The sequence below is a fragment of the Anopheles marshallii genome, chromosome 2 (genome assembly GCF_943734725.1).
Source record: "Anopheles marshallii chromosome 2, idAnoMarsDA_429_01, whole genome shotgun sequence".
NCBI classification, from domain to species: Eukaryota; Metazoa; Arthropoda; class Insecta; order Diptera; family Culicidae; genus Anopheles; species Anopheles marshallii.
The window spans coordinates 62,262,796-62,284,654 of NC_071326.1; the positions used below are offsets into that span (position 1 = coordinate 62,262,796).

A 21,859-nucleotide genomic window follows, 5' to 3' on the forward strand; every position below is an offset into this window, starting at 1 on the left:
CGAAAGACGCGCGTCCTGCCCAAAACCTTGCAATATTCCACAGCGACGAATTGATACCGTCGAAAATCAGTTCCTATTGCTGCGTCAACATTATTAATCACCTGGTCGAAAGGGAAGAGTACGCGTTCGCGCGTACTGGTACCGCTGATTGCGGGGTATTATCTTGTCCTTTTGGTGGAGTTTCGAAAGGATTTTCTGGTTTTTCTCGTTGATCAAGATTTATGCTCGTCTCGCCTGTCACAAGACGCCATTTGGTCGTTTTTTTTTCGGGGAATTTTTCAGTACTTCAGTGCTGTTAAATAAATGCAAATAAATTCCCATCCAGAAGCCAAGAGTGAAAACGCCTCTCCTGGTGTTTCTCTACTTTTTTAAAAGGATTTTATCTGCGTATGTCGGATCTTTTCCCTTTATTCCTTTCTATCAAGCAACAAGCCTGTCTTTAGCAGTAAGGTACCGCGCAACGAGCGCGGATTTTTGTGTAAGTTGAAAGCGCGCAAATTTGTGAGTCTCTCTGGTCTCGTTTCGGGCCCTACCAAAAAAAAAAACCTTTGCCATCATTATCAACTAAGCTGCAGGATCGGAATGCGACGGCTGCAAACCCACTGGTGGATGAAGCCAGACTTGCGGACCTGCAGAAAAAAGTACAATAAAACCTCATCGGGACAGAGACCTGGCTGGTAAGCTGAAAAATTTATTTTCCATCCATGATGCAGAATTAAACGAGCACACACACCACCGTGCGCTCGTGTAACTGTGGAAATCTTTTCAACTTTACTTTTCCAGGCAATGGTGCTTCGTTAAGCTGGTTTCTCTGGGGAACCAGGGAACGCCCGAAAATTATAGGCGGCTCAACCACGATGCGACACCGTGAACAGACAGCAGTTTTATGACGAACAAGCTTTTTAATGGAATGTTGAGCCGGTGATTCTAGATCGTACTCTGAACAGAGAAAGAAATATCTATGGAAATGCATTTTTAAATAGTATTTGATTTCAGTACAAATCCTAGAGAAGCAAACCAGTTAGAGAGAAGAGATACAACAAAAAATAGAGATATTGTTATGCCCCTTTGTTTGTTTTGTATCGTCTGAGAGAGTCTCCACTGAATTTCCACCGCAGCAAAACCTCAACTTCCTCCTGTAAACGACGCTTTTGTTAGTAGAAATACTACCTCACATTAGTCACACGGGCGACGCCAACAGTGTCACGCGCTTCATTTGTTTGCAGATATCGTCAGCATAATAATGGTACAAGCGAGTGGAACGAGAACAACACTCGTCACAGGGTGTGGACCGTGTACGGCGCCCTAAGATCCAGCGTAAACAATTAATTAGGAGCTAATCCGATACTTAAGCACGATGGTTGCAAAGTATAATTTTAATTACAAACAATACAAGCTACGAAATCAAACTTAAGTAACAAGATTATTGCATTATCTACTTTTATGGGCGTCATAAAGATGAGCAGGATTTGGTACGTTTGCATATCAGTTTGCATATCAGATTATTCATTTTTGTACCATCTCGTTGTTTTTTTTTCAATTGCCGACCACCGATTACATGGAAAAACAAGCCATCATTTCTATTTTCCGTAAAATAGATGGATTTGCTTCTTAGCCATTTCGTTTTTTTTTTCGTGGATTCTTCTTCTACTGCTCCTTTCCACTCGTACGGGATGCACCGAACAATCCTTCCAAATTTCACATGGCGTAGGATTACGAAGGGATGTTGGATGCTTTTTCCCATTTTACGACTACGTATTCATAGCAACGAACCATTGTTTACGGTTTTAAGCCGACCGGATAGCTTTGCGTTTCACAACAGGAGGTATCTAAAGAGCTTCGCCTAGTGCTTCTGACCAGTGGTTTATTCGCAAATCGAGTTTACTGCGCCCGAATCGTCCGGTGTCGGATATTAAATCTTCAGCAACCTTTTTCCGGAATGCAGAAAATCCAACGATCCAGGGTGATGAAGTTGCGTGCCCAGGTTGCCAAGGATTGAGGCTGTATTTTTTTTGGTGCGTCCAATAAAACTGATACGGAGCACACGTAAAAAAACATATTACACCTTATTTATAACTCGTTCAACCTCATATGTTTCAAAGAATTCTAAAACAAGCAAACCTCTTTGGATCGCACTGGGAAAAAAAAACATCAACGAAGCAAATCGGGGAAACATTTGTTTATCCTTTTAAACACAATTCCACCAACGGAAATGCCATTGTAACGAACACGCGGTCTTCCTGTTCCCATTGGCGGAAAGCTCCAAATCTCGTCGGAAAATCTTTACCGAATAATTTACACTACCTCATCATAGTGTAAACATTCGCTATCTTATCATGCAAACAATAGAATCGTGAAATTCTCCACCATGAAACAAAAAACCTTCGAACGCAAACAGCTGAAATCGAATTGAACGGAAAACTAGACAAGCAAACCGTACCCATTCGCATTTGGAGATAGCAGGTCAGCGCGACATCCAAATCACGATAAAAGATAAAAACGTGCTTTTACCCAAATTTGAAACCCAAACCCCCGGTCACAAACGCGGGAAAACTCTTCCGGATTCTTTTTTTTTTTTTTGTATCATGAGGGCACGAATGTTGTAAAAAAAATGCCAAAAGAAAATTTTCCAAAGATTGTAAGACGTACGAAGCTGACAGTTACACAGGTTCAGGTGCAATAATACCTCGGCGTAAAGTTTGTCCCTTTGCTCTAGTCACCTTTGAGCCACGTTCCAGATGTAAGGCAGAGCAAAACGTCGACCAAGTTATCGTAAAAAGTTTGCTTTCTTTTACTCGTTAACCGTTCTCCACCGCTTACACCGATAAGGACGAACGAAATATGCACGTACCATGGACTTTTTTTTTTGGTAAAGAAGAAAAAGTCTCCCCAAATTGCCTAACAGAACGAAGTCGTGGGAAAATATCAAAGTTAATAGTAACGGAGCAGGCAAAAGTTCTGACAACATCTATTCCTGGTTTGTTTTTAGCAACCATTTGTGCATTGTGGTGATACCTTGCCCGAGATGGTACCGTCACCTTACCCGGTTTCGCCCATGCTAAGGTGAAGTAATTTTATTCCTCATCCCGATTCCATCGTCCGGATGTGTTCTAGGATGCAAGATTAAAAAGGGCTCGGGCCGGCGCGTGGTACACCAGACCACCGCAGCGGAAAGCAGATGGCATGCAACATTAACGAATGACGCGAAACGGTATCGTAAACCGTGAATCGATTCACCAAAAACGTGACAGTCGTTGACACGAACGCCAACTTTCTCCACTCTGACCAGCGTGCTACGGCTTCTCCGGTCGTGGTCTTAGGGGATACTAAATGAATCATTCATAAATGATGTAATTTTCTTATTTCTGCTGTTGATAGTAGTGTTGATGATGGTCTAGCTTATCACTGAACCGTAACCTGCCGGCAGAGTGTTTAGAAAGGTGGCAGCATAGCGCACAGAGATAAGCACAGATGCTCATGCAAACCAACCGTCCGCCTTACGGTGGAAGTTCGGCGCGGAGAAATAAAAACAGAACAGAAACTTCTAGGCAAAATGTAATGAAGTACTATTTACGATCCCTGCTGCCGCTAACCCGCAAATGGGGCTTGCTCGTCCGGTCTCTGGGTCAGTGGTTCCGCCGTTTGCACTATGGCGCTAGTAAGCTCTAGCTCCTCCAAAATCCTACCACCGTTCATAAACATCCGACGAGTAACGATTGTCATCAACGAAGATTGCCTGGCAGCAATCGAGAAAAGTAATGACATTTTCGCACAAGCACAGAGCCGTTCCGGTCGGGGGGGGGCAGCTGTTGTCGGTCGGCTGTCGCACGCGGGTGCGATGCTTGAAAGCACATAGACAAATTTGTGACCGTAATATAAACTCGCTTCCGCTTTTCGCCATCGCGCGGTTTCCCGGTTTATTGTTGCTGGCCACTACGGGCGTTTGCTTAGGATTCCAGCAAACGGAACATATTGCTTGCCATTCACTTTCATCTTTCATCCAAACTGCACCGTTGTTGAAGTGCTGCGGCGTAGTACAACCACCAATGCACAACGCCGCCGCTTCGGCTGTACTACGTGATTAACCTTGATGTGCGTTATTCGGAATACGGTTCCCTATCCAACGCGTGTGTGAGATCTAAGCCAAAGTTTTACACCACTTCTATCAACCGCGAACAACCTTCACACAAAGCGGGACATACTGCACGTAGCCCAAGCACTCGAGTGGCAGGGCACGGTATAAATCGCTTCATTTATTTCCATTACGGGACGTGGAATTACATTTTTTCTTTGTTTTGCTTTCTGAGTGCTTTTTCTCAAAAATATCCTTCCGAGCTAACACTAGCAAAAGGATTACCCATGGCACGATGCGGGTATACTGGGAGAGGAAGCAAACGTTAGCCAAAAATATGAGAGCTATTTTTTTGGTGTGGTTTTGTGCTCGTGTGCTGAGGTAGCGGACTTACAACGTTGAGTTCATCAAATGCCATTTGAGCGTAATGGAGTGCAATGCATCAGAACTGAAAGTACCAAATGGATTTCTTCCAATATTACAAAGGTGTTATGAAACTGGAATGAAGAAAGGAGCGTGTCCTTCCTAACCCTCCCATGTGTTTGTTCTTTTTGGAAAAGTTTTGAAAAAAAAAAATCCGGTCTTTTTCTAACATCGAACCTTGATCTCAATTAGCAAACAATTTGCTCCAGAACTGTACCCGGTTACTGCATCGTAACGCACAATCTTTACCATCTAGGGCAGCTTTATCAAGCGCTCAATACACGCCTATACGATGGCACTGTTAGCACTACTGCTGCGACTGCCGTTTAGTTAAGCTTTCGTAAGGTTACAAATTCAATTTACACTCGATCAAAGCAAATCTGCTCATCGGTGCTATCGGGACGGCAGTTTCTATTACCGCATGGAAGATCAACTTCATGCAAGACGTTTCGGATCGTATCGTGCAGTAACACAACCACGGGAAAAAAGTTTTGCATCGTAGTGTTAAGATAACGTTGCTGCTTTAGTTTTTCTTCCAAGCTCATGTCGAAAATGACCAGCTTGATTGGTGGTATCATTTCATAGGCGAAGTTTGCGCTTCTGTCAGACTGCGGCAAATCTCCCAAACGTTACACGAACGCTTTGGTTACGCTTGTTCATTTCACATTTCTTCCTCGCCACGGCGTGGTAGGTAAAAGGGAAAAAAACTTGAATAGAAGTCCGCATTCTTCCCGCCCGGAGGCAAGTTCGTAATAGCTCCGGACGGGAAGTTATAGATGGGAGCCAAGACGAATCAGCAGTAATGCCCACCATGACCATTGCCAGAAACGACTTACACTTGTCTTTCCGTTTATCGGACACAATTTTATGTGCAAACTTTGCACCGTACCAGAAACGTGCTGCAAGTTTTGTGGAATACGTTCAAAAGACTGGTACCACCATCTTGTACGAAAGATTCGCAAACCAACGGTTCCAACCTCAAGGGCAGATTTCGGTAAAGAGTTGAAACAGTGGCATCGGCACCCTTCTCGCTACACATTCCCAACAAACATAATCTACCAACATCGATGGTCAAACGTATGGCAGACTTTGGCGGGAAGTGGAAGACCGAAAACAAAAGACATTTCAGCGCAGTCGGTTCATTCGAATCTGGGTATGCTATTTGGTAAATTGCACGAACACTACCCAAAGTTCCGGAACGTATCCTACATCGTTACTGCTGCTCGTATGGGGGAAATAGTTGTGTAATCTTTCTTTTCATCTGTTTTTGGGCTTCTCCCTCGTGAAAGGCACTGACCATGATTGAAGCGGGGACTTATATTTCCGTCCATACAAATTCCGAACCGAATACCATTTCATTAAAGTGCATTGATTACTGCCACATATGCTCTCGATACGGGAGTAAAGCTTTCAATAAAGCAGTCCATCAGCAGAGACGAGCGAAAAAAGAAAGAAATTCTCGTCAATACGCCTCATTGAACTTCAAACGAAATTTGTCCAGATGAAGTGGCATACATACGGATAAGTTCTTGCATACACTACACACCCACACGCTTGCTGTTCTACTTCCCTGCCTTTGCTCAATCCTAACGTTCCATTAGCTGATTCGATTGAATTAAAGTCTCTTTAGCGGTTTGCTCTTGTATTTGCTGTTAGTAAAACATTCCGTTATCTTGGATTCCTGCCGACAGGATTCAAGAGCACATAAATCGATATAAAATCTACTTAGATGAACTTAATTTAATACATGAAACACATTTACAGCGTAAACCAGCCCTTCCTACTTTGGTCGCGTTTCCTGCTCGCTCACGTAACGTACGTACAGTATCGGTTCTGGGTACGGTTCCGGAGGGGTTTCAGCCTCATCCATGTACGAACAGGCGATCGCCAGTGCGCTTCCATCGTCGCTGAAACACAAGCTAGATATCGAACTATCGTACATGTGGAATTGACACAACCGCTTCTTGTTGAACCCGTCCCAGATGTTTACAAAACCATCCGAACCGCCCGAAGCGAAGGTATTGTACACATTATGGAAGCTAATCGCGTTCACCGGATAGATATGTTCAATTTCGTTCTGCTTCGACCGGTGGCATTTGAAGGCGAACTTTTTCATCTGCCATTCCGGGCTCGGATTGAAGTACTCCAGCGCTACCCGTCCTTCGATGGAGCTCATCACGTACCCTTCCTTGTTCGGGAAGCAACGCACGGTGCGAGTTTGATACTTTAGCGACGATTCGCGTCGCTCGACATAGTTGCTCATGTGTCGCAGATCCCAGATCAACACCTTCCGGTCGGAGGTGGCCACAACGAGCCGCTCCTCGATACAGCTCATCGAGTACACTTTGCCGGCACTCTGGTCATACGTTCCCACGCACTCTTTTTCACGCCCGTCCCACAGCTTCACCGTTCGATCCCAGCTTCCGGTGAGTATCCCGTTGACCATCGACGCATACTCAACACACTTCACGGCGGCATCGTGCGTTCCCAGGTTATGCTCGATGTGTGTGTTCAGATCGTACAGCTTCACCGTATTGTCCAGTCCACCGCTGACGGTTTTTACGGAATCCTAAACCCAAATGGTAATCCGATTAGATGAATGCACTGAGGGAAAAAGTCACTGCAAGCCAAAAACCTACCAAAAAAGTGCAATCCAGCACGGGTGAGGTGTGGAAAAACTTATGGCGGAGCGTGTTGTTGACAACATCGTACAACCGGACGCTGGTGTCCCACGACGAAACGAGTAGAAATTGGCTGGTTTTGGGAGAAAACTTTACCGCCGATATTACATCACTGGGTGGGTTAATAATTTGCACTTCCCCTTTACGTGCCATTTTGGTGCTTTTTTACGAATAAAACTCCCAAATTATAAAGAACTGCACGACCACAACACAAGCTTGAAATGAAACGACAATCAATGATGCTAGAATCAGCTGTCAAAGTTAAATAAACGACCGGTAATAGTACCAACGTTCAGATGCAGGTGGCGCTGCGAAAGCCGAAGTTTACCGATTTTAACCGAAGCGAACCGAAATTAAAATTCGAAACCAGTTTAATATTCGAACATGATTTCAAATCATTCGAACATGGCGCAAACGGCTTAATGTACCGTCAGATACGCACATGATATTATTTAAGGGAAATTTTGAAAAATAGAAAACAATGCGTTAAAATTTTCCTTTTGAATTTCAGCGTACCATTAAAACATTTCTACATTCATGGGCTTGGCACACACTGGACGTCCTGCCCATGTCCACATCTAACATCGTCCAAAGCCAAACATAAACGCCTATCCTTTACCGTACGCATAGGCGAGACAGCGTTTGCTCCGTACGCGTCATTCTAATAATTTTTTCCTATTCATTTTTCATTTCGTGCTTTGTGGACGCGTCCACGGCAGGACCCTATTTTGTTAAAATTTTGTATGACTTCGTAGATTTTGGACAGCCAGTGGACATCCGTGTGTGCTGATGTAAAATTCACGTTCATAAAAAATACATCTAGTCAAAAATGTCAAATTATTTCAGTTTAGCTAAGAACAAAGATAATAATCCTTGTGGGCGTTCCTTATAAATACTATGCTTATTTTTTGTGTTCATTGTTAGAAAAATGTTGTTACAATTTAATCGTGCTTCTCAACGCTATTGATAATACCATCATTTCACTTATATCAATTCACTTTCAACTAATTTTACGTACATTTTTGCGTTCTCCTCTCGCGTCTTAAACATTAATAAGCTTGGAATAATGGAGGCATCACATCTTTCCAGAAATATTTTTTTCTTTGTACCTCTGTTTTGAGTTTGCCCTGCACATCTTACCCAAGAACCTTTTAATGATGCTTCAAACATAATTATTCTCACAAATCCACACATCAAGATAAATAGTAGGAAGGAAGGAATCCTTGAAAATAAGAACGCATTTTGCATGCACCTTAAGGAAATATAAATGGAAGAAATTATTTCACTCAAAACAAGATAACAGCCAACGAAAAGAAATCCTCCCCCTGGAGGTTCAACAAAGCGACATGCTGCTCATGCCGGAAGGGTGACTTGCTGGGAAATTCATTGTGGATTAAGAATTGCTCACCCTGAAGATATCATTATTGTGCGTGCTTAGAGAAATAAGTCCCGCCGGTACCGGTGATCACGTGCTGTGGTGTGGATTGAAGTTCTTAACTTTCTGCCTCACCGGTAGCTTACGGTGAGCCAGCATATCTGCACATTTGCCACACCATTCCATTGCCACGAGTGTTTGGGTAAAGTTCTACGGCTTACTTACGCTGCCCCGAGCGTGTTTCGTCTTTCGCTTCGCAGCAATCGTTCGCAAACCGCCCTCGACACGCGTCGACGTATCCTAATCTTTTAATTCGTTCATTTGCACGAGCCTAAACCATCGACGGTTGGTGTGGAAAACCGTACGTAAGTTTAATCAGATTTACCGAGAATCTCGTAGGCGTTCGGGCAGCCACTGGAAAAATCGTTCTGTTCCTGCGCTTCATAGTCGCGCAAGTAGGAGGAACATTTTTCCTTGTGTAATGTTAACTTTTTTTTAACTTCTTCCTCTTTTTCATCATCTTTTTCTTTATCAGGCTGTTCAGTGTGGTGCCGGGGGCGCTGAAAACCACTGGAGTAACAATTAGTCTCGGGTGGCAAATCCACCGTACAAAACCCTCGACGCTTCAGGGCTACAAAATCCATCCACTTCCTGTCCTATTTCACACCCACATCAAATGGTCCGAACCGGTTGATGGCTCGGAGGTAAAATATTTTAGGCCTTGCCGTTTCGCACTAATGATTTTAATAAGCCCCGTTGTATAATTTGCCTCCTGCTGATACTCGTGACTCGTTCGCCTTAAACTCGTGCGATGTGAGTTTATACGCGTGGGCATCAAAACTGCTGGCTTCCACATATGATGATACAGCAAAGCGTCGTGGTACCGTTGAAATATGTCGAACGACAGGCGCACGAATACTTCACAGGCCTCGGTGAGCGTTTGCTTATTAAATAATGAACGATAACGCCTTCATTAGTATGCGCTCTGGTCTGGATGACGGACAGCAAAATTTCGGAAGTAGTTTGCTTTTTCGGTAATTGATTAGATTTAATTTCATTATGTGCGAATCATAATTGACGCGTATAACAGATTAAATGTCAGTTACCCATCTCCGGTTGAGAAAGGTTGCAATGGAAATCATTTATCAGCACAAAATTAAACCTGAATCGACCCCCCGTACAAAGGAGGGAGAACTGTTTATGCTGTATTAAGCATAAAATACAGCTTTTACCGTGACGTGGCGCTATAACAACACAGTAGATAAAAAACAAGCAACAACCGTGAGCTAGAAATTTATAGCTCAATATAAAGTTTGCATATTTGCAGTTTGTTTTAATGAATGACATAAAAATATTTATTGACCACTGCTATTGCTGCTGCCCTAAAACCACACAGTAGTTGATGAAACTCCGAAGCACTTCATAAAACCGTGCAGGATCCCGTGAACCGTTTCCGGACATTCGGCGACATCACCCACTCGCCAGTCACACCGGATCGATAAACCCGTTGATGGCTGACCAATGTGTGCCGGTGCAGTCGGATATGCGCTTCAGACACCGCCTGCCCTGCGTAGATCCATAAATTAAGCAAAAAAGAAAAGCACGCCGATTTCAAAACCCCCAATTGCATTGAGCAACAAATCCACAAGCATGTTTTCAAAGCATCCCCCGTCATCGGAACACTGGCCACTGATGGTGTGCATACCGCACTACTGCTGGTTCATAGTTAATTACGCCGTTTTTATTCTACGTACATCAAACCGGGATTGTCCTTCGCAATCCTGCATACAGGTTTCACCCGTTGGTAAGGAACGGGCCCGGTACCGGGCTGTCATTAGCTGCGCTTGTGTGGAATTTATAATCTGCAAAATTTACGACCTTCAACAGCAAAACCCCAAATGCAAACCACAGCGGACCAGCTGGCCCCACCGTATATCCTCGGCATTTTTGGGGTGTGATAGAAGCGGTGCGTAAGAAGCGACACGAACACCACGCCACCATTTACGGGATGCGTGCCGGTGCTTCGATGGCTGGACAAACAAAAATACGAAGCACAACGATCCATTAAAATGTCTCCAAACTGCGACACTCCTGTGGTTCTGTTCCTTTCCCGTGCTTTCCCACAACCGGGTTCAGTGCTATGGTCTCTGTGTGGTACGCGTTACCCACCGCCAGATGGCGCTCAAGTACACGCTGAACAGCGTTCATGTTCCCATTCCCAACGTACCCGCGGTACCATCTCTTTCGCATCTCTTTTCTGTGTCATTATTGAACATTTGTTTGCACGAAACCCAATGGCCAACCAGAAATGGAACGCCATGAACACAATATGATACCGAACGCTTCACATGAATGGTAAACGGTACTTATAACCGTTGCCAGTCTGCAGTGTGGCAACACAAAACCGGACCCAGGCTTTGCTGCATTGCAATGTTGCTGCCTGTGTGCTTTCTTTCTGTCACTTCTGGCACAGATAAAGGGGCCTCTAGGTTTTAGCGAGAAGAGATTTATTCGTTAGGTGAGGTTAGGGAGTGCGCACGTTTACCTTGAGTAGTGGGGCTGTAGTGCTCGTATGACAACCTGCGGCGAAGTAGGATGAGATGCTATGCCGTTCCTTAAGATGTTCCACGTTAGCCGAATAACAAGCTTAAGGTTCTTCGTCTATTCCACTCCAGTGCTAATTTATTGTTCCGATGTTCAATGGGTTAAAGAAAAAGGAGTTGGCCCGAACATTTTCCGATAAGGCCTACGTTGTAGCATCATGCCTTTGAGGTTAGGCCTTTGCACCATTTTTCTTCCCAATTTATGCATTCGAATGAAATCTGCATAGCAAGCTGGTGGATTGGACTTGCGGAATAAAATAAATTTGTTAAACAGAATAAAACAAAGCAGATATCGTACATGGTGATTCAAACAGTCTAATACAACCCGGTATATATGCTATCAGCAGGTGATGATTTTGGCCAAATTTCAAAGAATTTTTCGGTAAAACAAGAATAGACTTAATAAAATGCCGCTTTCGCGCGCGGTATGACAACATATCAATCGAAACACCTTGCACCACAATTCCCAGGAAAAAGCGGAAATACGCTTTTCACAACCATTACCGGCCAACAGCACTTCCCAGCAGCACAATGCGCGTAATAAATTGGGCATAAACCGAAAAGCCCATATCGCCCAGAGACTCATTAACTGACCCACAGCGCCCTAAATGGCATCAATTAATTTCCCTCCGAATGCCAATCATTCATCGGTGCTCGTTGAAATGACCATAAATCCTGGGTGGCCAAAGTTCGGAGAGCTAAATGCACAAACGCCAATCGGGAAACGTTTATGAGCGACTACAAAAATAAGCATTAATATATCCAATGCGCCTCCATCGGCTGCCGACGCGCTGTTGTTCCGGCACTACAGCTGTGCGGTTTTAATCGATGCACCCGTACGCGACCGTGCACACGCTGGAGTGCACACAATCAATCGATGCCACTCACGAACCGGGCCGGGACGGGGTAAAAAAATGATTTCATTTCCGCTAAAACACACAAACGGCGCCGTAAAAGGGCGTTTGGATGGACATAATGTGGGGACTTTGCTCCGTTAGCATTGTTTATTATCGATCGAATGGGCAAACGTTTGATACAGATTTGTTTGCTGTTTGCGCCCGGCAAGTGCCAGTGGAAGAAAGCGAAACAGACGTAAATAACTGTCAGTAGGACAGTTCGGAGAACCACTCATCTCACTCCAATGTCCATCTGCAATGGCCGCAGAAGATGACCGCCATGTTGAATTTGATGAGCGGATTATTCATCGCTTATGTGGCCAATTTTTACTGCGCGACTATCAAATCCCCATTGACCGGCTGTAATCGAGGGTTTTGGAGCCGATTAAGGTACCTCGATTGCATATTTACGCGTAGAACCGTTGGTTACGAAACGCGATAAATTCCGATATAAACTGTGTTCGCTGCGTACAATAAATTCGACGCCGCAGTCAACTTTTAACTTATCAAACCTCTTCACAATTACAGAGATAACCGCACTCACATAACTTTCAGCTGTGGGCACATGCCGAGCTCATTTGTAGCCCATTGCAATAAAAATGCCCGCAACCTTCTCGATTACAAATCTCAAGCACTCATTACGAATGCAAATGAGCTCATAGTTTGCTTCCCTTTCCTTCAGCGGTATGGGGCAAAATCAAAAAAGCTCATTTGATAGTCAGCCAAAAGTGGGCCGAAAACTCCAACCGAGTGGCAGCGATTTGGCTACAAAATATCAAAAATCGTACCGGAAAAGGAGCGCCTCATTTCGGCACATTATTGGACCACTTGCGCCGTAAGGATTCGCCGGAAAGTATTTGATGTGCATTTTGCCGTATCACGATCGCGAATGGTCTTGTGATAAAGAGTGCCAAATTGCTATTGGTGGCCGTAAAAAAAAAGCCCCCAACCCCCGTTTCGAATGCCCCATCCATTGGCCGTGCTGATCGGTAATCCATACACCAGGAAACGTTCGAAGTCTCATTACGCACGCACGAGAGGGTCGATCGTTGTCCATCAAATGTAATCAATATATTTACGATCCAAGTCGAATAGGCGATTCACGGGCAAACCACAGTGATCATAAGCAAAGGCTAGCGCCTCGTCTAGGGGTGCTGGCGTAGTGCGGCATCGAGCCAATGATGGCGATAACTGTGAGCGAACTTTTGCGCCATAAATACGGTGTTTATGACGATGGCAGTTTTATACCGTCTCGTGTAATGACCAACTCACTTGACCTTTCGGGCACTGGCGTCAAAGAACTGTTGGGATCAAACAGATTCCTGGAGGAGAAATAAAGAACACAAGCGACGGGGGTACGCAAGCCCAGCTGTCCGGACGTGTGCTAACGGACGAAAATTGAAAATTCCAACGATGCACCGTCGGGCTGGGATTGGATTCCGTACGGAGGAAGTTTAGTATCTATCTCACGTGTCGTCAGCATAACAACGAACCATAAACGAGATGTGTGTGTGTATGTGGAAAAACGGAGGGAAAAACACGCATTCATATCAAGTGGCTCCACCGATGGCACAGTCAAGGAAGTAGTTGGTGTAGTCACGGTGGAAGTGGTTGGGAGTTTCATTATTTTGTTGTTACGATCAAAACTTTTTATCTGCACAAGCGTTTCAGGAAACGGATTTGCAGCTCATATGAAATCCATCGTAACGCCGTATAAAAAGCTTAACTTAACGCTTATACCATTCAAAGCCGTACAAGGAAAACATTATAAGAAATGTTGCCTTTTGTTTGTAAAAGTTGTTGTCAATGGATACGAGATACGTTAAAATAAATAAAAAAAAAACAATTCAAACTCATTTTAACCAAACTGATAAAATTTAACTAAACTAATAGCTGAGTAGCAACGTCAGTTCCGTACACACAACGTCGGAGCGGCACTTATTCTCATCCAGACCGTTCCCCGGTTACAAGGAGTTTACAATTTAAGTGTAGTATCCCACTTATTACAAGTATTACCGAATAACTCTTGAAGTAAAAGGAATGAAGAGGAAGAAAAATCGGGATTACGAGGAGGATCCAACATAGCAAAACGAACTAAACAAAAAGTAAGGAGCGGATTTTAAATACATTTACAATTAAGACTGTGTTAATCTGTTCCAAAAAACTTCCAACATAAGTGTTCCAAATGAAAATTGGAAGAAAAAATTGAAAGTGAACTGCCAATTCAACACAATTTGCAGCGTCTAGATCACCTTTTCTAATACATGGAATAGCACTCATATTCATTTTCTACATCAGCTTAATTGAAGTGACTGGATAATCGTTTGACTTTTTTTTTTTTAAGCATTGGTTTATTCGAATGTCGTCAAGACAAACGTTCGTCAGACAAAACGAACTAATTTTAAGATTTAAAGGACTTTATTTGTTCGGCTGTGGTATTTCTGAAGATTCCTCTACTCTGCTATCTACTTTGGTAGCGTCTGAATCTAGCGAATTCCTTATTGGCAGAGTATATAGCTTGGATGGTAAAATGTTTTCTTCGCTACATCGCTGGATTTGCGGGATGCCTTGGACATTGTCTAAACTAAGTCTAACTATGTCTCATTAAATCTCAAAAGTAAAAAATAAATTTATTGCAAAGGATGACTAAGAAGGACGAACTAAGAATGTTTTTTTATAAATAATCAGCTTAAAACTTAAGCGAGGTGAACAATAACGCTGGTTGGGTTCAGATGCAATCCGGAATATTTGGAGAACGTATTAATTTCCGATTCCAAATTTGTACGAAAATTATTCCTCTGAATCTCCTCTCTTAAGGCAATCTTTATTTTACCAGATCAGTGTACTTTGATGTTAGATTATATATAAACACACATGTTATCGAAGTAAAGAGTGACTGCAATCACTTCGTTGCACTTTTGTCGAAGGACATGTTCCATAATTAGAAGAGTATAAAACTGTGAAATCAAACGTAGCTTCCTGATTTGAACATCCTTTGTGGTGAGCGGCAGGCAGCGAGGCGTTCCATACTGATGTGGTGTGAGCAACCATGAAACTGATTCAATTTAGTACTAAGTAAAAAGTTTCTTTATGCCAAAATGACTCACTAGTTTTGAGCGGCTTCCAATCTTTACCTGTTGACCTGAATGGTTATCTTTAAAGATTTAGTGGTATAATTATCATTACCTGTTCTTTTAATTTAATTTTTTTAAAACATATAAGCAAATAAATTGAACTCTCTGTCAAAAAACCGGTAAATTGAACTACAACTCGGAAAGTTCATCCAGTACAACTAACAAATATAAACAAACCTCATAAATAATCAAGTTTCACAGCAATATGAACATAAGCCATCCGGAGGATACCAACATTGTCCCAGTCCGGGTTGTTTCGTACCGGCAGTAAGTTAGCAAAACTTCGAATAAGAAATCCATTAGCTTTGCGCATCCAATCGAACGTATCAATTCCGCCCCGGGAAGAAACGCAATGGACCATCGTACTGTCGCAGTCACGGAGTAGCGAACTACCGCTGCCCAGTGAAGCAGATCGGATGTGTACAGTGTAGCAACTTTTCAATTTTATCACCAGTGCTCCCCGGTAGTTCTCAAGGACCCGCATGGGTGTGTACATGTGTGTATAATTGAGCGTCGAATGTGCTAGTATCATGAAGCAAAACGAAACAACGATAAAGTACTTAAAAATACGCTAGTTTCCTGTCTTCGGATGCCATGTTAGCGATGGGGAGCAGTTCCAGCTCTTGTAATCGGAGTGAAGAGAAGAAAAAAAAACACGGCTCCTTCCAATGCACCATTTGGTGAATGGTATTGATTTCGAATTTCCCGTAGTAAGCATTATTCTTACCGATTGGCTTTCCACTCGGGCAAGCATCGTCTCGTAGGAAGCAATGCATGGCCGTTACGACATGGGGCTTTCGTCGATTGCTTAGGGAAGCAGCTCGAGATCCTTGTGAACCCACACTGCCAGACCAAACCAGCACTTTGGGAAGCGAATGGAAAACTATTTCCGTTTCTTATCCCCTCTCGGAAAAAGAATTCTCTCATTTGTTTCTTCGCTACGGTGACGAAACAGAGACAGCCAGCTGCTTTTGAAAGGATGTTGAAAGGAAACAAAACAATTGGCAGCGTGCAGCATGATGCACATTTGCAGCAAAAGTGTAACGAAAAATCACTTGCCTGCTCCATTTCAACTGAGCGCAGGTCACCCCCACTGGCGAAAGATTTATAGAATAGTGCCGACAATGGGCACACGAGAGCTTTTCTTACAAAGAGAGCTAAACCCTAGAAGGCGCTATCTAGAAGCAGAAGAAATATGGCAAAATGGCGACTTTTCCTTGCTTGGACGATTGCTTGTTTCACTGTCAGCGGACACGATGTATGTGCCAAATATAGAGGGTCTCTCTGTGGAGGCTGCTCAAAGAAAATCATGCCGCACACACGGCGAATGAACAACTTTAATCGCCCGAATGCTTCTGCAGCTCTCGAGAGAAATACTATTCCAGATCTTGAAACACTCTAAGCTTCGGCCGGAACGTGAGGATTGGAAGTGGAAGGGAAAGCCGGAAAACACATTGAAGTGAAGCGAAAATGCTTTTTTTTTCACCAAAACCGGAATCGATATGCAGCTGGCGTGGTGCATCGGGTACAGTATGCAGGTGATGAAAATAAATGGATGCTCTGCTCTGGAACATTGCAGTGCTTTTAGCTTTCTAACCTTTTGTCTATCAGCTGAAATGGTACGGAAGAGTGGTTCTAGGGGAAAAAACGAGTTAATCTAAAAAGCCAACGGTGGACGAAAAACTATTTCGAATGCAGGTGAGAAAGCTTTTCATTATTCAGCATCACATAAATGGCCCACTTTGAGGGATAGCATGATCGGCTGTGACATTGGAACAGATGGTATATTCTTATTTAAGACACTACGTGTAACAACCGATTTATAACAATTGCAAAATGTATGTAAGTAACAGTTGGAATCAACTTTATCCAGCAAAAATAAGGTGATCAATTATACAAAAGTAAGGAAACTAAGGTAGTCATATTTTATTAACGCCACACTTAGGGGGACTGCGTCAAATGTACACCGTCCGTGAAGCACGCGAATGTTTTCATAATCTTAATTGCTCCACTTTATCACGTTGGAAAGGAAAGCTTAAATATAACACCATTTATAAGGATTATCACTCAATCAAGCGCTAAGGTCAAGAAGCGAAGATTGTCACATTTATCAAGCGCTATGAATTTGCCATTCCTTATTCATGAATTTCTAATTAAGACCGTCGAATCAGCATCACCATTGTGGGTTTCCAAATTTAGATTGCTTGCCGACCACCGGGCACGAATGCCAGTAGCGTTATTTCTGGCACAGGACAAAAAAGGAAGCAAAACCAACGTACATGCACATAAAAATCCACTCACGATAGAGCTTCCGTATCCGCATCGCTTTCCATTCGTTTGGAAAATCGCCCAATTAAAGCATTAATCAATTTTCATTTCGTTTTTTCTTTGTTTCGTCTGCGAAACATTCGTATTTTTGAGCCCAGAATTTGAAATCAGAGTGAAACGGGAATAAAACGGTAAAAAAATATTCAGAGCTCAAACAACGTTGAAAATGGAAACATAATTCGTACGGAGAAACCAGGTCAGGGTGTTGGGAAAGTGGTGAATTCGTTTGTGGTTTAATAAACCAAAAAGTTTTATGACGTTTTTATTTTAAATTGGTAGTTATGCGGTATGCAATTATAATAATAACAATGCAACAAGAGTCTTCATGGAAGAAACATTTTGATCAGAAAGTTATTCGCAAAAAGATACAATTGTTTCATTAACAGTCTGCAAAATTTTGCTTGTTTGAATTATAGCGATAATTTATATTGGTTCTTGTGAAGCAAAAAAAAATATAAAATTGTCTCATTTGTGACTAAGAAATGTTGGTTGATATTTTTTCCAATTTGAGTCTTTTTAAGGGAGTTTCACATATGAATCTTCGACCGTTATTGATTTCGAAATTTGATTGATTCGATGATTTGCTCTTGAGGAAAATACTATTTTGATACGTTTTATATATTTGAATGATGGCCAGAATAACCATTTGATTTCAAGGATTCCGAATAAATTATATATTATATGATTTATTTCCTTTTGGTTTTCGGTATTGATTTGCCTTTTATTTTAAACAAAGAAAAGTTTACTAGGATTATAATTAACATTGTTTCGGTGGCAGCCGTTGGTGTATTGGTAGCGGACCTGATCCGCACACGACAAGGCCGGTCAAAAATCCCATCCGAACTAATCCTCCGTAGCAAGGATTGACTATCAGGCACTAGTAACTAACATCTAGTAAGCCACAAGAAGAGAGCATTAACATTGCTGTAAAACTCCTGGATCTTCGAATTAGATCTTCCGCTTGGAGACAAACTTACTAACTGATTTTTAAGCGATTAACCACCTGGGAACGAACTTTCTAACATGTTAAGTTGTTAAGTTAATGTTGATGTTAAGCTAAAAACGATGCCGCATGTTGAGTAGAATCTCGAGATGAATGTGACACCTCGCTTGGAGCTGCCGATATGTGACACTTGTTTATATTGACCACTAGTATTCACAACACCGCGCTTTCACCACATGGCCGAATAGTCAGTCTTAGCTACGGTGGATGGAATTTTGTCTCGGTTCTGTCGTGTGAGATTAGTATTTATTTATATTTTAGGCATATTTATTTATTAAAAACTAATTACATTTATTCTATTTTTTTAATTTTAGCAACTCAGGGTTTTTTTTAAATTTATTTTGGATTTGCTATTAAAAGGTATACAATAATACTTTATTCGTTATAAAATAATTCCCTTGCGCTCCCAACCAAGGGCCTTCCCCGAAGAGTATCTCCATCGGTTGTTTATGGCAACTTATTATATTTGTGTATAAAAAATTGACAAAGAGCTGTATTTGGTAGCGGCACCGATCTTCACACGACAGCACCGATCTAAAATCCCCTTCGTATTAATCTCCCGTACGCAGAACTTACTATACAACACCTGGTAAAAAAAGTCAATTATACCAGAAATGGCAAGCCTGGCAAAAATAGCAGACCTACATTATAAACACTGTTCTCGATAACGAATGTATGCTATAACGAAAGATTAGAATTAACGATCTCTTCTCCTCTGATCACCCGATAACAAAAAAAATCCAAAATTTATGTTATGTTGTGTTGTTGTATTTCATGAAATTTAAAATTTGCTTGTTTTGTTATGCTTAGGAATACATTTCATTACACAGTTTAGTATTAACAAAATGTTTTACGAATATTGTAAATAATACTTTACTACGCTTGAACGATATGTTTGATTCGATATTTCATTTAAATTTGAAACGTCTGGTAAATGTATAACAAAACCGGTTGTTTCGCACATTGTATATTTGAATACACCCTAAGACGCCACCAAAAAAGGATATAATACATATGTACCAAATCCAAACCCCAAGTGCATAGAATTTATTTCATAAACAATATAAAATGATGCAGCAATTTCGTTGCATACGAAATAAACAACACTACAAACGAAATGCTTGAGCTGTACCGTTAGTTTTTTGTCTTTGTATTTTGAAGATAGTTTATTACTTTATGCTGAAACTAAGCAATAAATACCACGACCCTAGGTGACACCATTGAAAAATCCATTTTTCGTACACCACCACGCAACGTACCCGTGCCAATCGCTCCCGAACGCCAAGAACAATTCTTTCACACTCCTAAGAAAAATGTCTTCCTTCTTCCTTTGGTACCCCAACAAAATGCAGTAAATCATGTGGCAAACAACTTACCTAGCACGTACACCAGCAGTATCCAGATGTCCAACGTAAGCCGCTTGTGACACTTCATGGTGATTGGGTTGTTATGCTTTGGTGGCCGCAAACAACGACTTGTGCTATTTTGACTCCTTTTTTGTTATTTCGTACCACCTTTCTCTCTACACACATACACACTCGCGCCCGAGCTTCACAATAGTAAGAAATCACTTCACAAAACGATTTTCTTCCACCACTTTTACTCCACTTCCGGATGCGATATTTTCAATTTTTTTTATTTGTTACCTTCTATACCCATCCACGGAACGAGACTGCACTCCGAGCGAAGTACACTGGGATGCAATTTATATTTTCAATGCAAAACCATCACCCAGCTGCTGGGGAAAACACGAAACTTCTTTTTTCCTCACATACCAACACAAACTCGCACACACATACGCGCGGGTGCGCTCCTAAACGCTTCAGGGAGTTTTCACTTGTTTTATCCAACAGTCGTCGCTTTTCTGTTTTCCTCGAACACAACCACCGGGCACACTCTTCGTTTTTCGTTGCCCTTCTTTCGGTTACGTATGTGTTTGAGTGAATCGTTATGTGCACCACCAACTGCCCACTTGGCCCTGACCACAATGGAGCTCCGGTGTACCGGCCAGGAATACCGAGCCGGCGCTTTCCGTCGACTGGTGCTGCCCGGGGTTGATGCCCTTTAGGTAAGACCTACCGCGTACGGGGTACGGTGGAAGAAGGGAGCATCCAGGATGGCATTCTGCCCCGGGGCCACTTTCCAACTACCGCTCCAGTGTCACAGCTGGAGAAAATTCTCACATTTTTCAATCTCATCCCGACCGCGTTTTGGCCGCGTTCCGGTCTGCCTCGCTTTAGTTTTTTATTTCTTTCGGCAAAGGAGTTTTTCTGGCGCCTTTCAAATAAAGCGTCTTCTTCCTATGAGCTTTACCGTTCCTATTTGCCGAAAAGAAAAACACTCATACACACACACACACTGCAACACTGCTACACTATTTTCTTCTTTACAAAAAGCCTGGCGCTTACATTTGCACCTCTTGGATTGGGAGGCGAGTTTTGCGCTGGTTTGGTGAGTCAAATTTATGTTATTCCTTTTATTTCCTTTGCATTCATTTCACTACTACCGAATGCCACTTTTCATCGTCAGCTGGCTGTCGTTTTTATTCAAAGATTTCACAAACATACACGTACACACCCTGGAAATGGAGAAGAAGAAACAAATAGAAGAGAATAAAAAAAAAACAGATCATTCCATTTATCGCAAGCAATCGGGTCTTAAACGACTACATCTAGTAACCCATGACGAAAGCTCTTTTATAGTAGTCTATATTGTTGTTTTTTTTTTGTAGTTGCTATTCTCTCGCTCGTTTGCTACGATTATTTGTGGAAAAAAATCCAAGAGGAAGTGGAAGTTATGGTTTTGTTTTTAAATTTGTATTTTGCCCCTTTACACTATACCGACCAGAATAATAGAAAAATCGTTTCCACTGCCGGGTGTGCGGCGGGTTATTCTTCGTTGGTTTGTGAGCGAGTGCACCTTGCGTCACACTTCCAGCTCGTGTGTCGGGGAAAAAAATCTCTCTAACTCGGAGTAGTAAGACAAGTAAGACAGGCCTGCAGCAAATTGCAAATCACATTTATCTAAATCACTTTTTCAAGCTAAGATTTTGTACGTAAAACATGCATTTACCATCCGGAAGTGCGGTTTCTTGCGCTGTGATGTACTTCTTCGGTGTTGTGGACATGGTTAGCTAGGCTAACAGACTGAAGACGCGAATTTCCTTACACCTTCGGCCAGGCGCGTTAAGGACAATCTGTGAATGAAAGCAAGCAGAAAATTGATCGAATAGGACGCTTGCGAAAATGGTTCGGTAAGTAAATAAAACTTAACCACAAAATTATGTAAAGCAGTCGTCACCCAAATGAGAGTGAAAAAAAAACAATGAAACCAAAATAAACATA

The 21,859-nt window shown here is 42.3% G+C and overlaps 2 protein-coding genes across 2 annotated transcripts in view; both read right to left on the reverse strand.

The window, feature by feature from the left end:
* Window positions 1–19,949, reverse strand: part of LOC128718923 (fibroblast growth factor receptor-like 1) — a 104,915-nt gene extending 84,966 nt beyond the window's left edge. Inside the window, exon 1 of the mRNA XM_053812540.1 lies at window positions 19,892–19,949. Within this exon, the coding sequence (XP_053668515.1) occupies window positions 19,892–19,949 (58 nt within the window). The remainder of the gene's footprint in view (window positions 1–19,891) is intronic.
* Window positions 6,276–7,329, reverse strand: LOC128718924 (mitotic checkpoint protein BUB3-like). Its single transcript, XM_053812541.1, has 2 exons — window positions 7,135–7,329; window positions 6,276–7,064 (listed from the first exon to the last, which is right to left on the reverse strand). Exons 1-2 carry the CDS (start codon window positions 7,327–7,329, stop codon window positions 6,276–6,278), a joined length of 984 nt encoding a protein of 327 aa, XP_053668516.1.
* Window positions 19,950–21,859: the final 1,910 nt, after the last annotated feature.

Excerpts from the sequence above, each read along its gene's own strand:
- LOC128718924 (XM_053812541.1), bottom strand. The coding sequence starts at position 7,329 with ATGGCACGTAAAGGGGAAGTGCAAATTATTAACCCACCCAGTGATGTA. Across the intron at positions 7,065-7,134 it reads TGCTGGATTGCACTTTTTTG|GATTCCGTAAAAACCGTCAG; the intron begins GTAGGTTTTTGG and ends ATTTGGGTTTAG.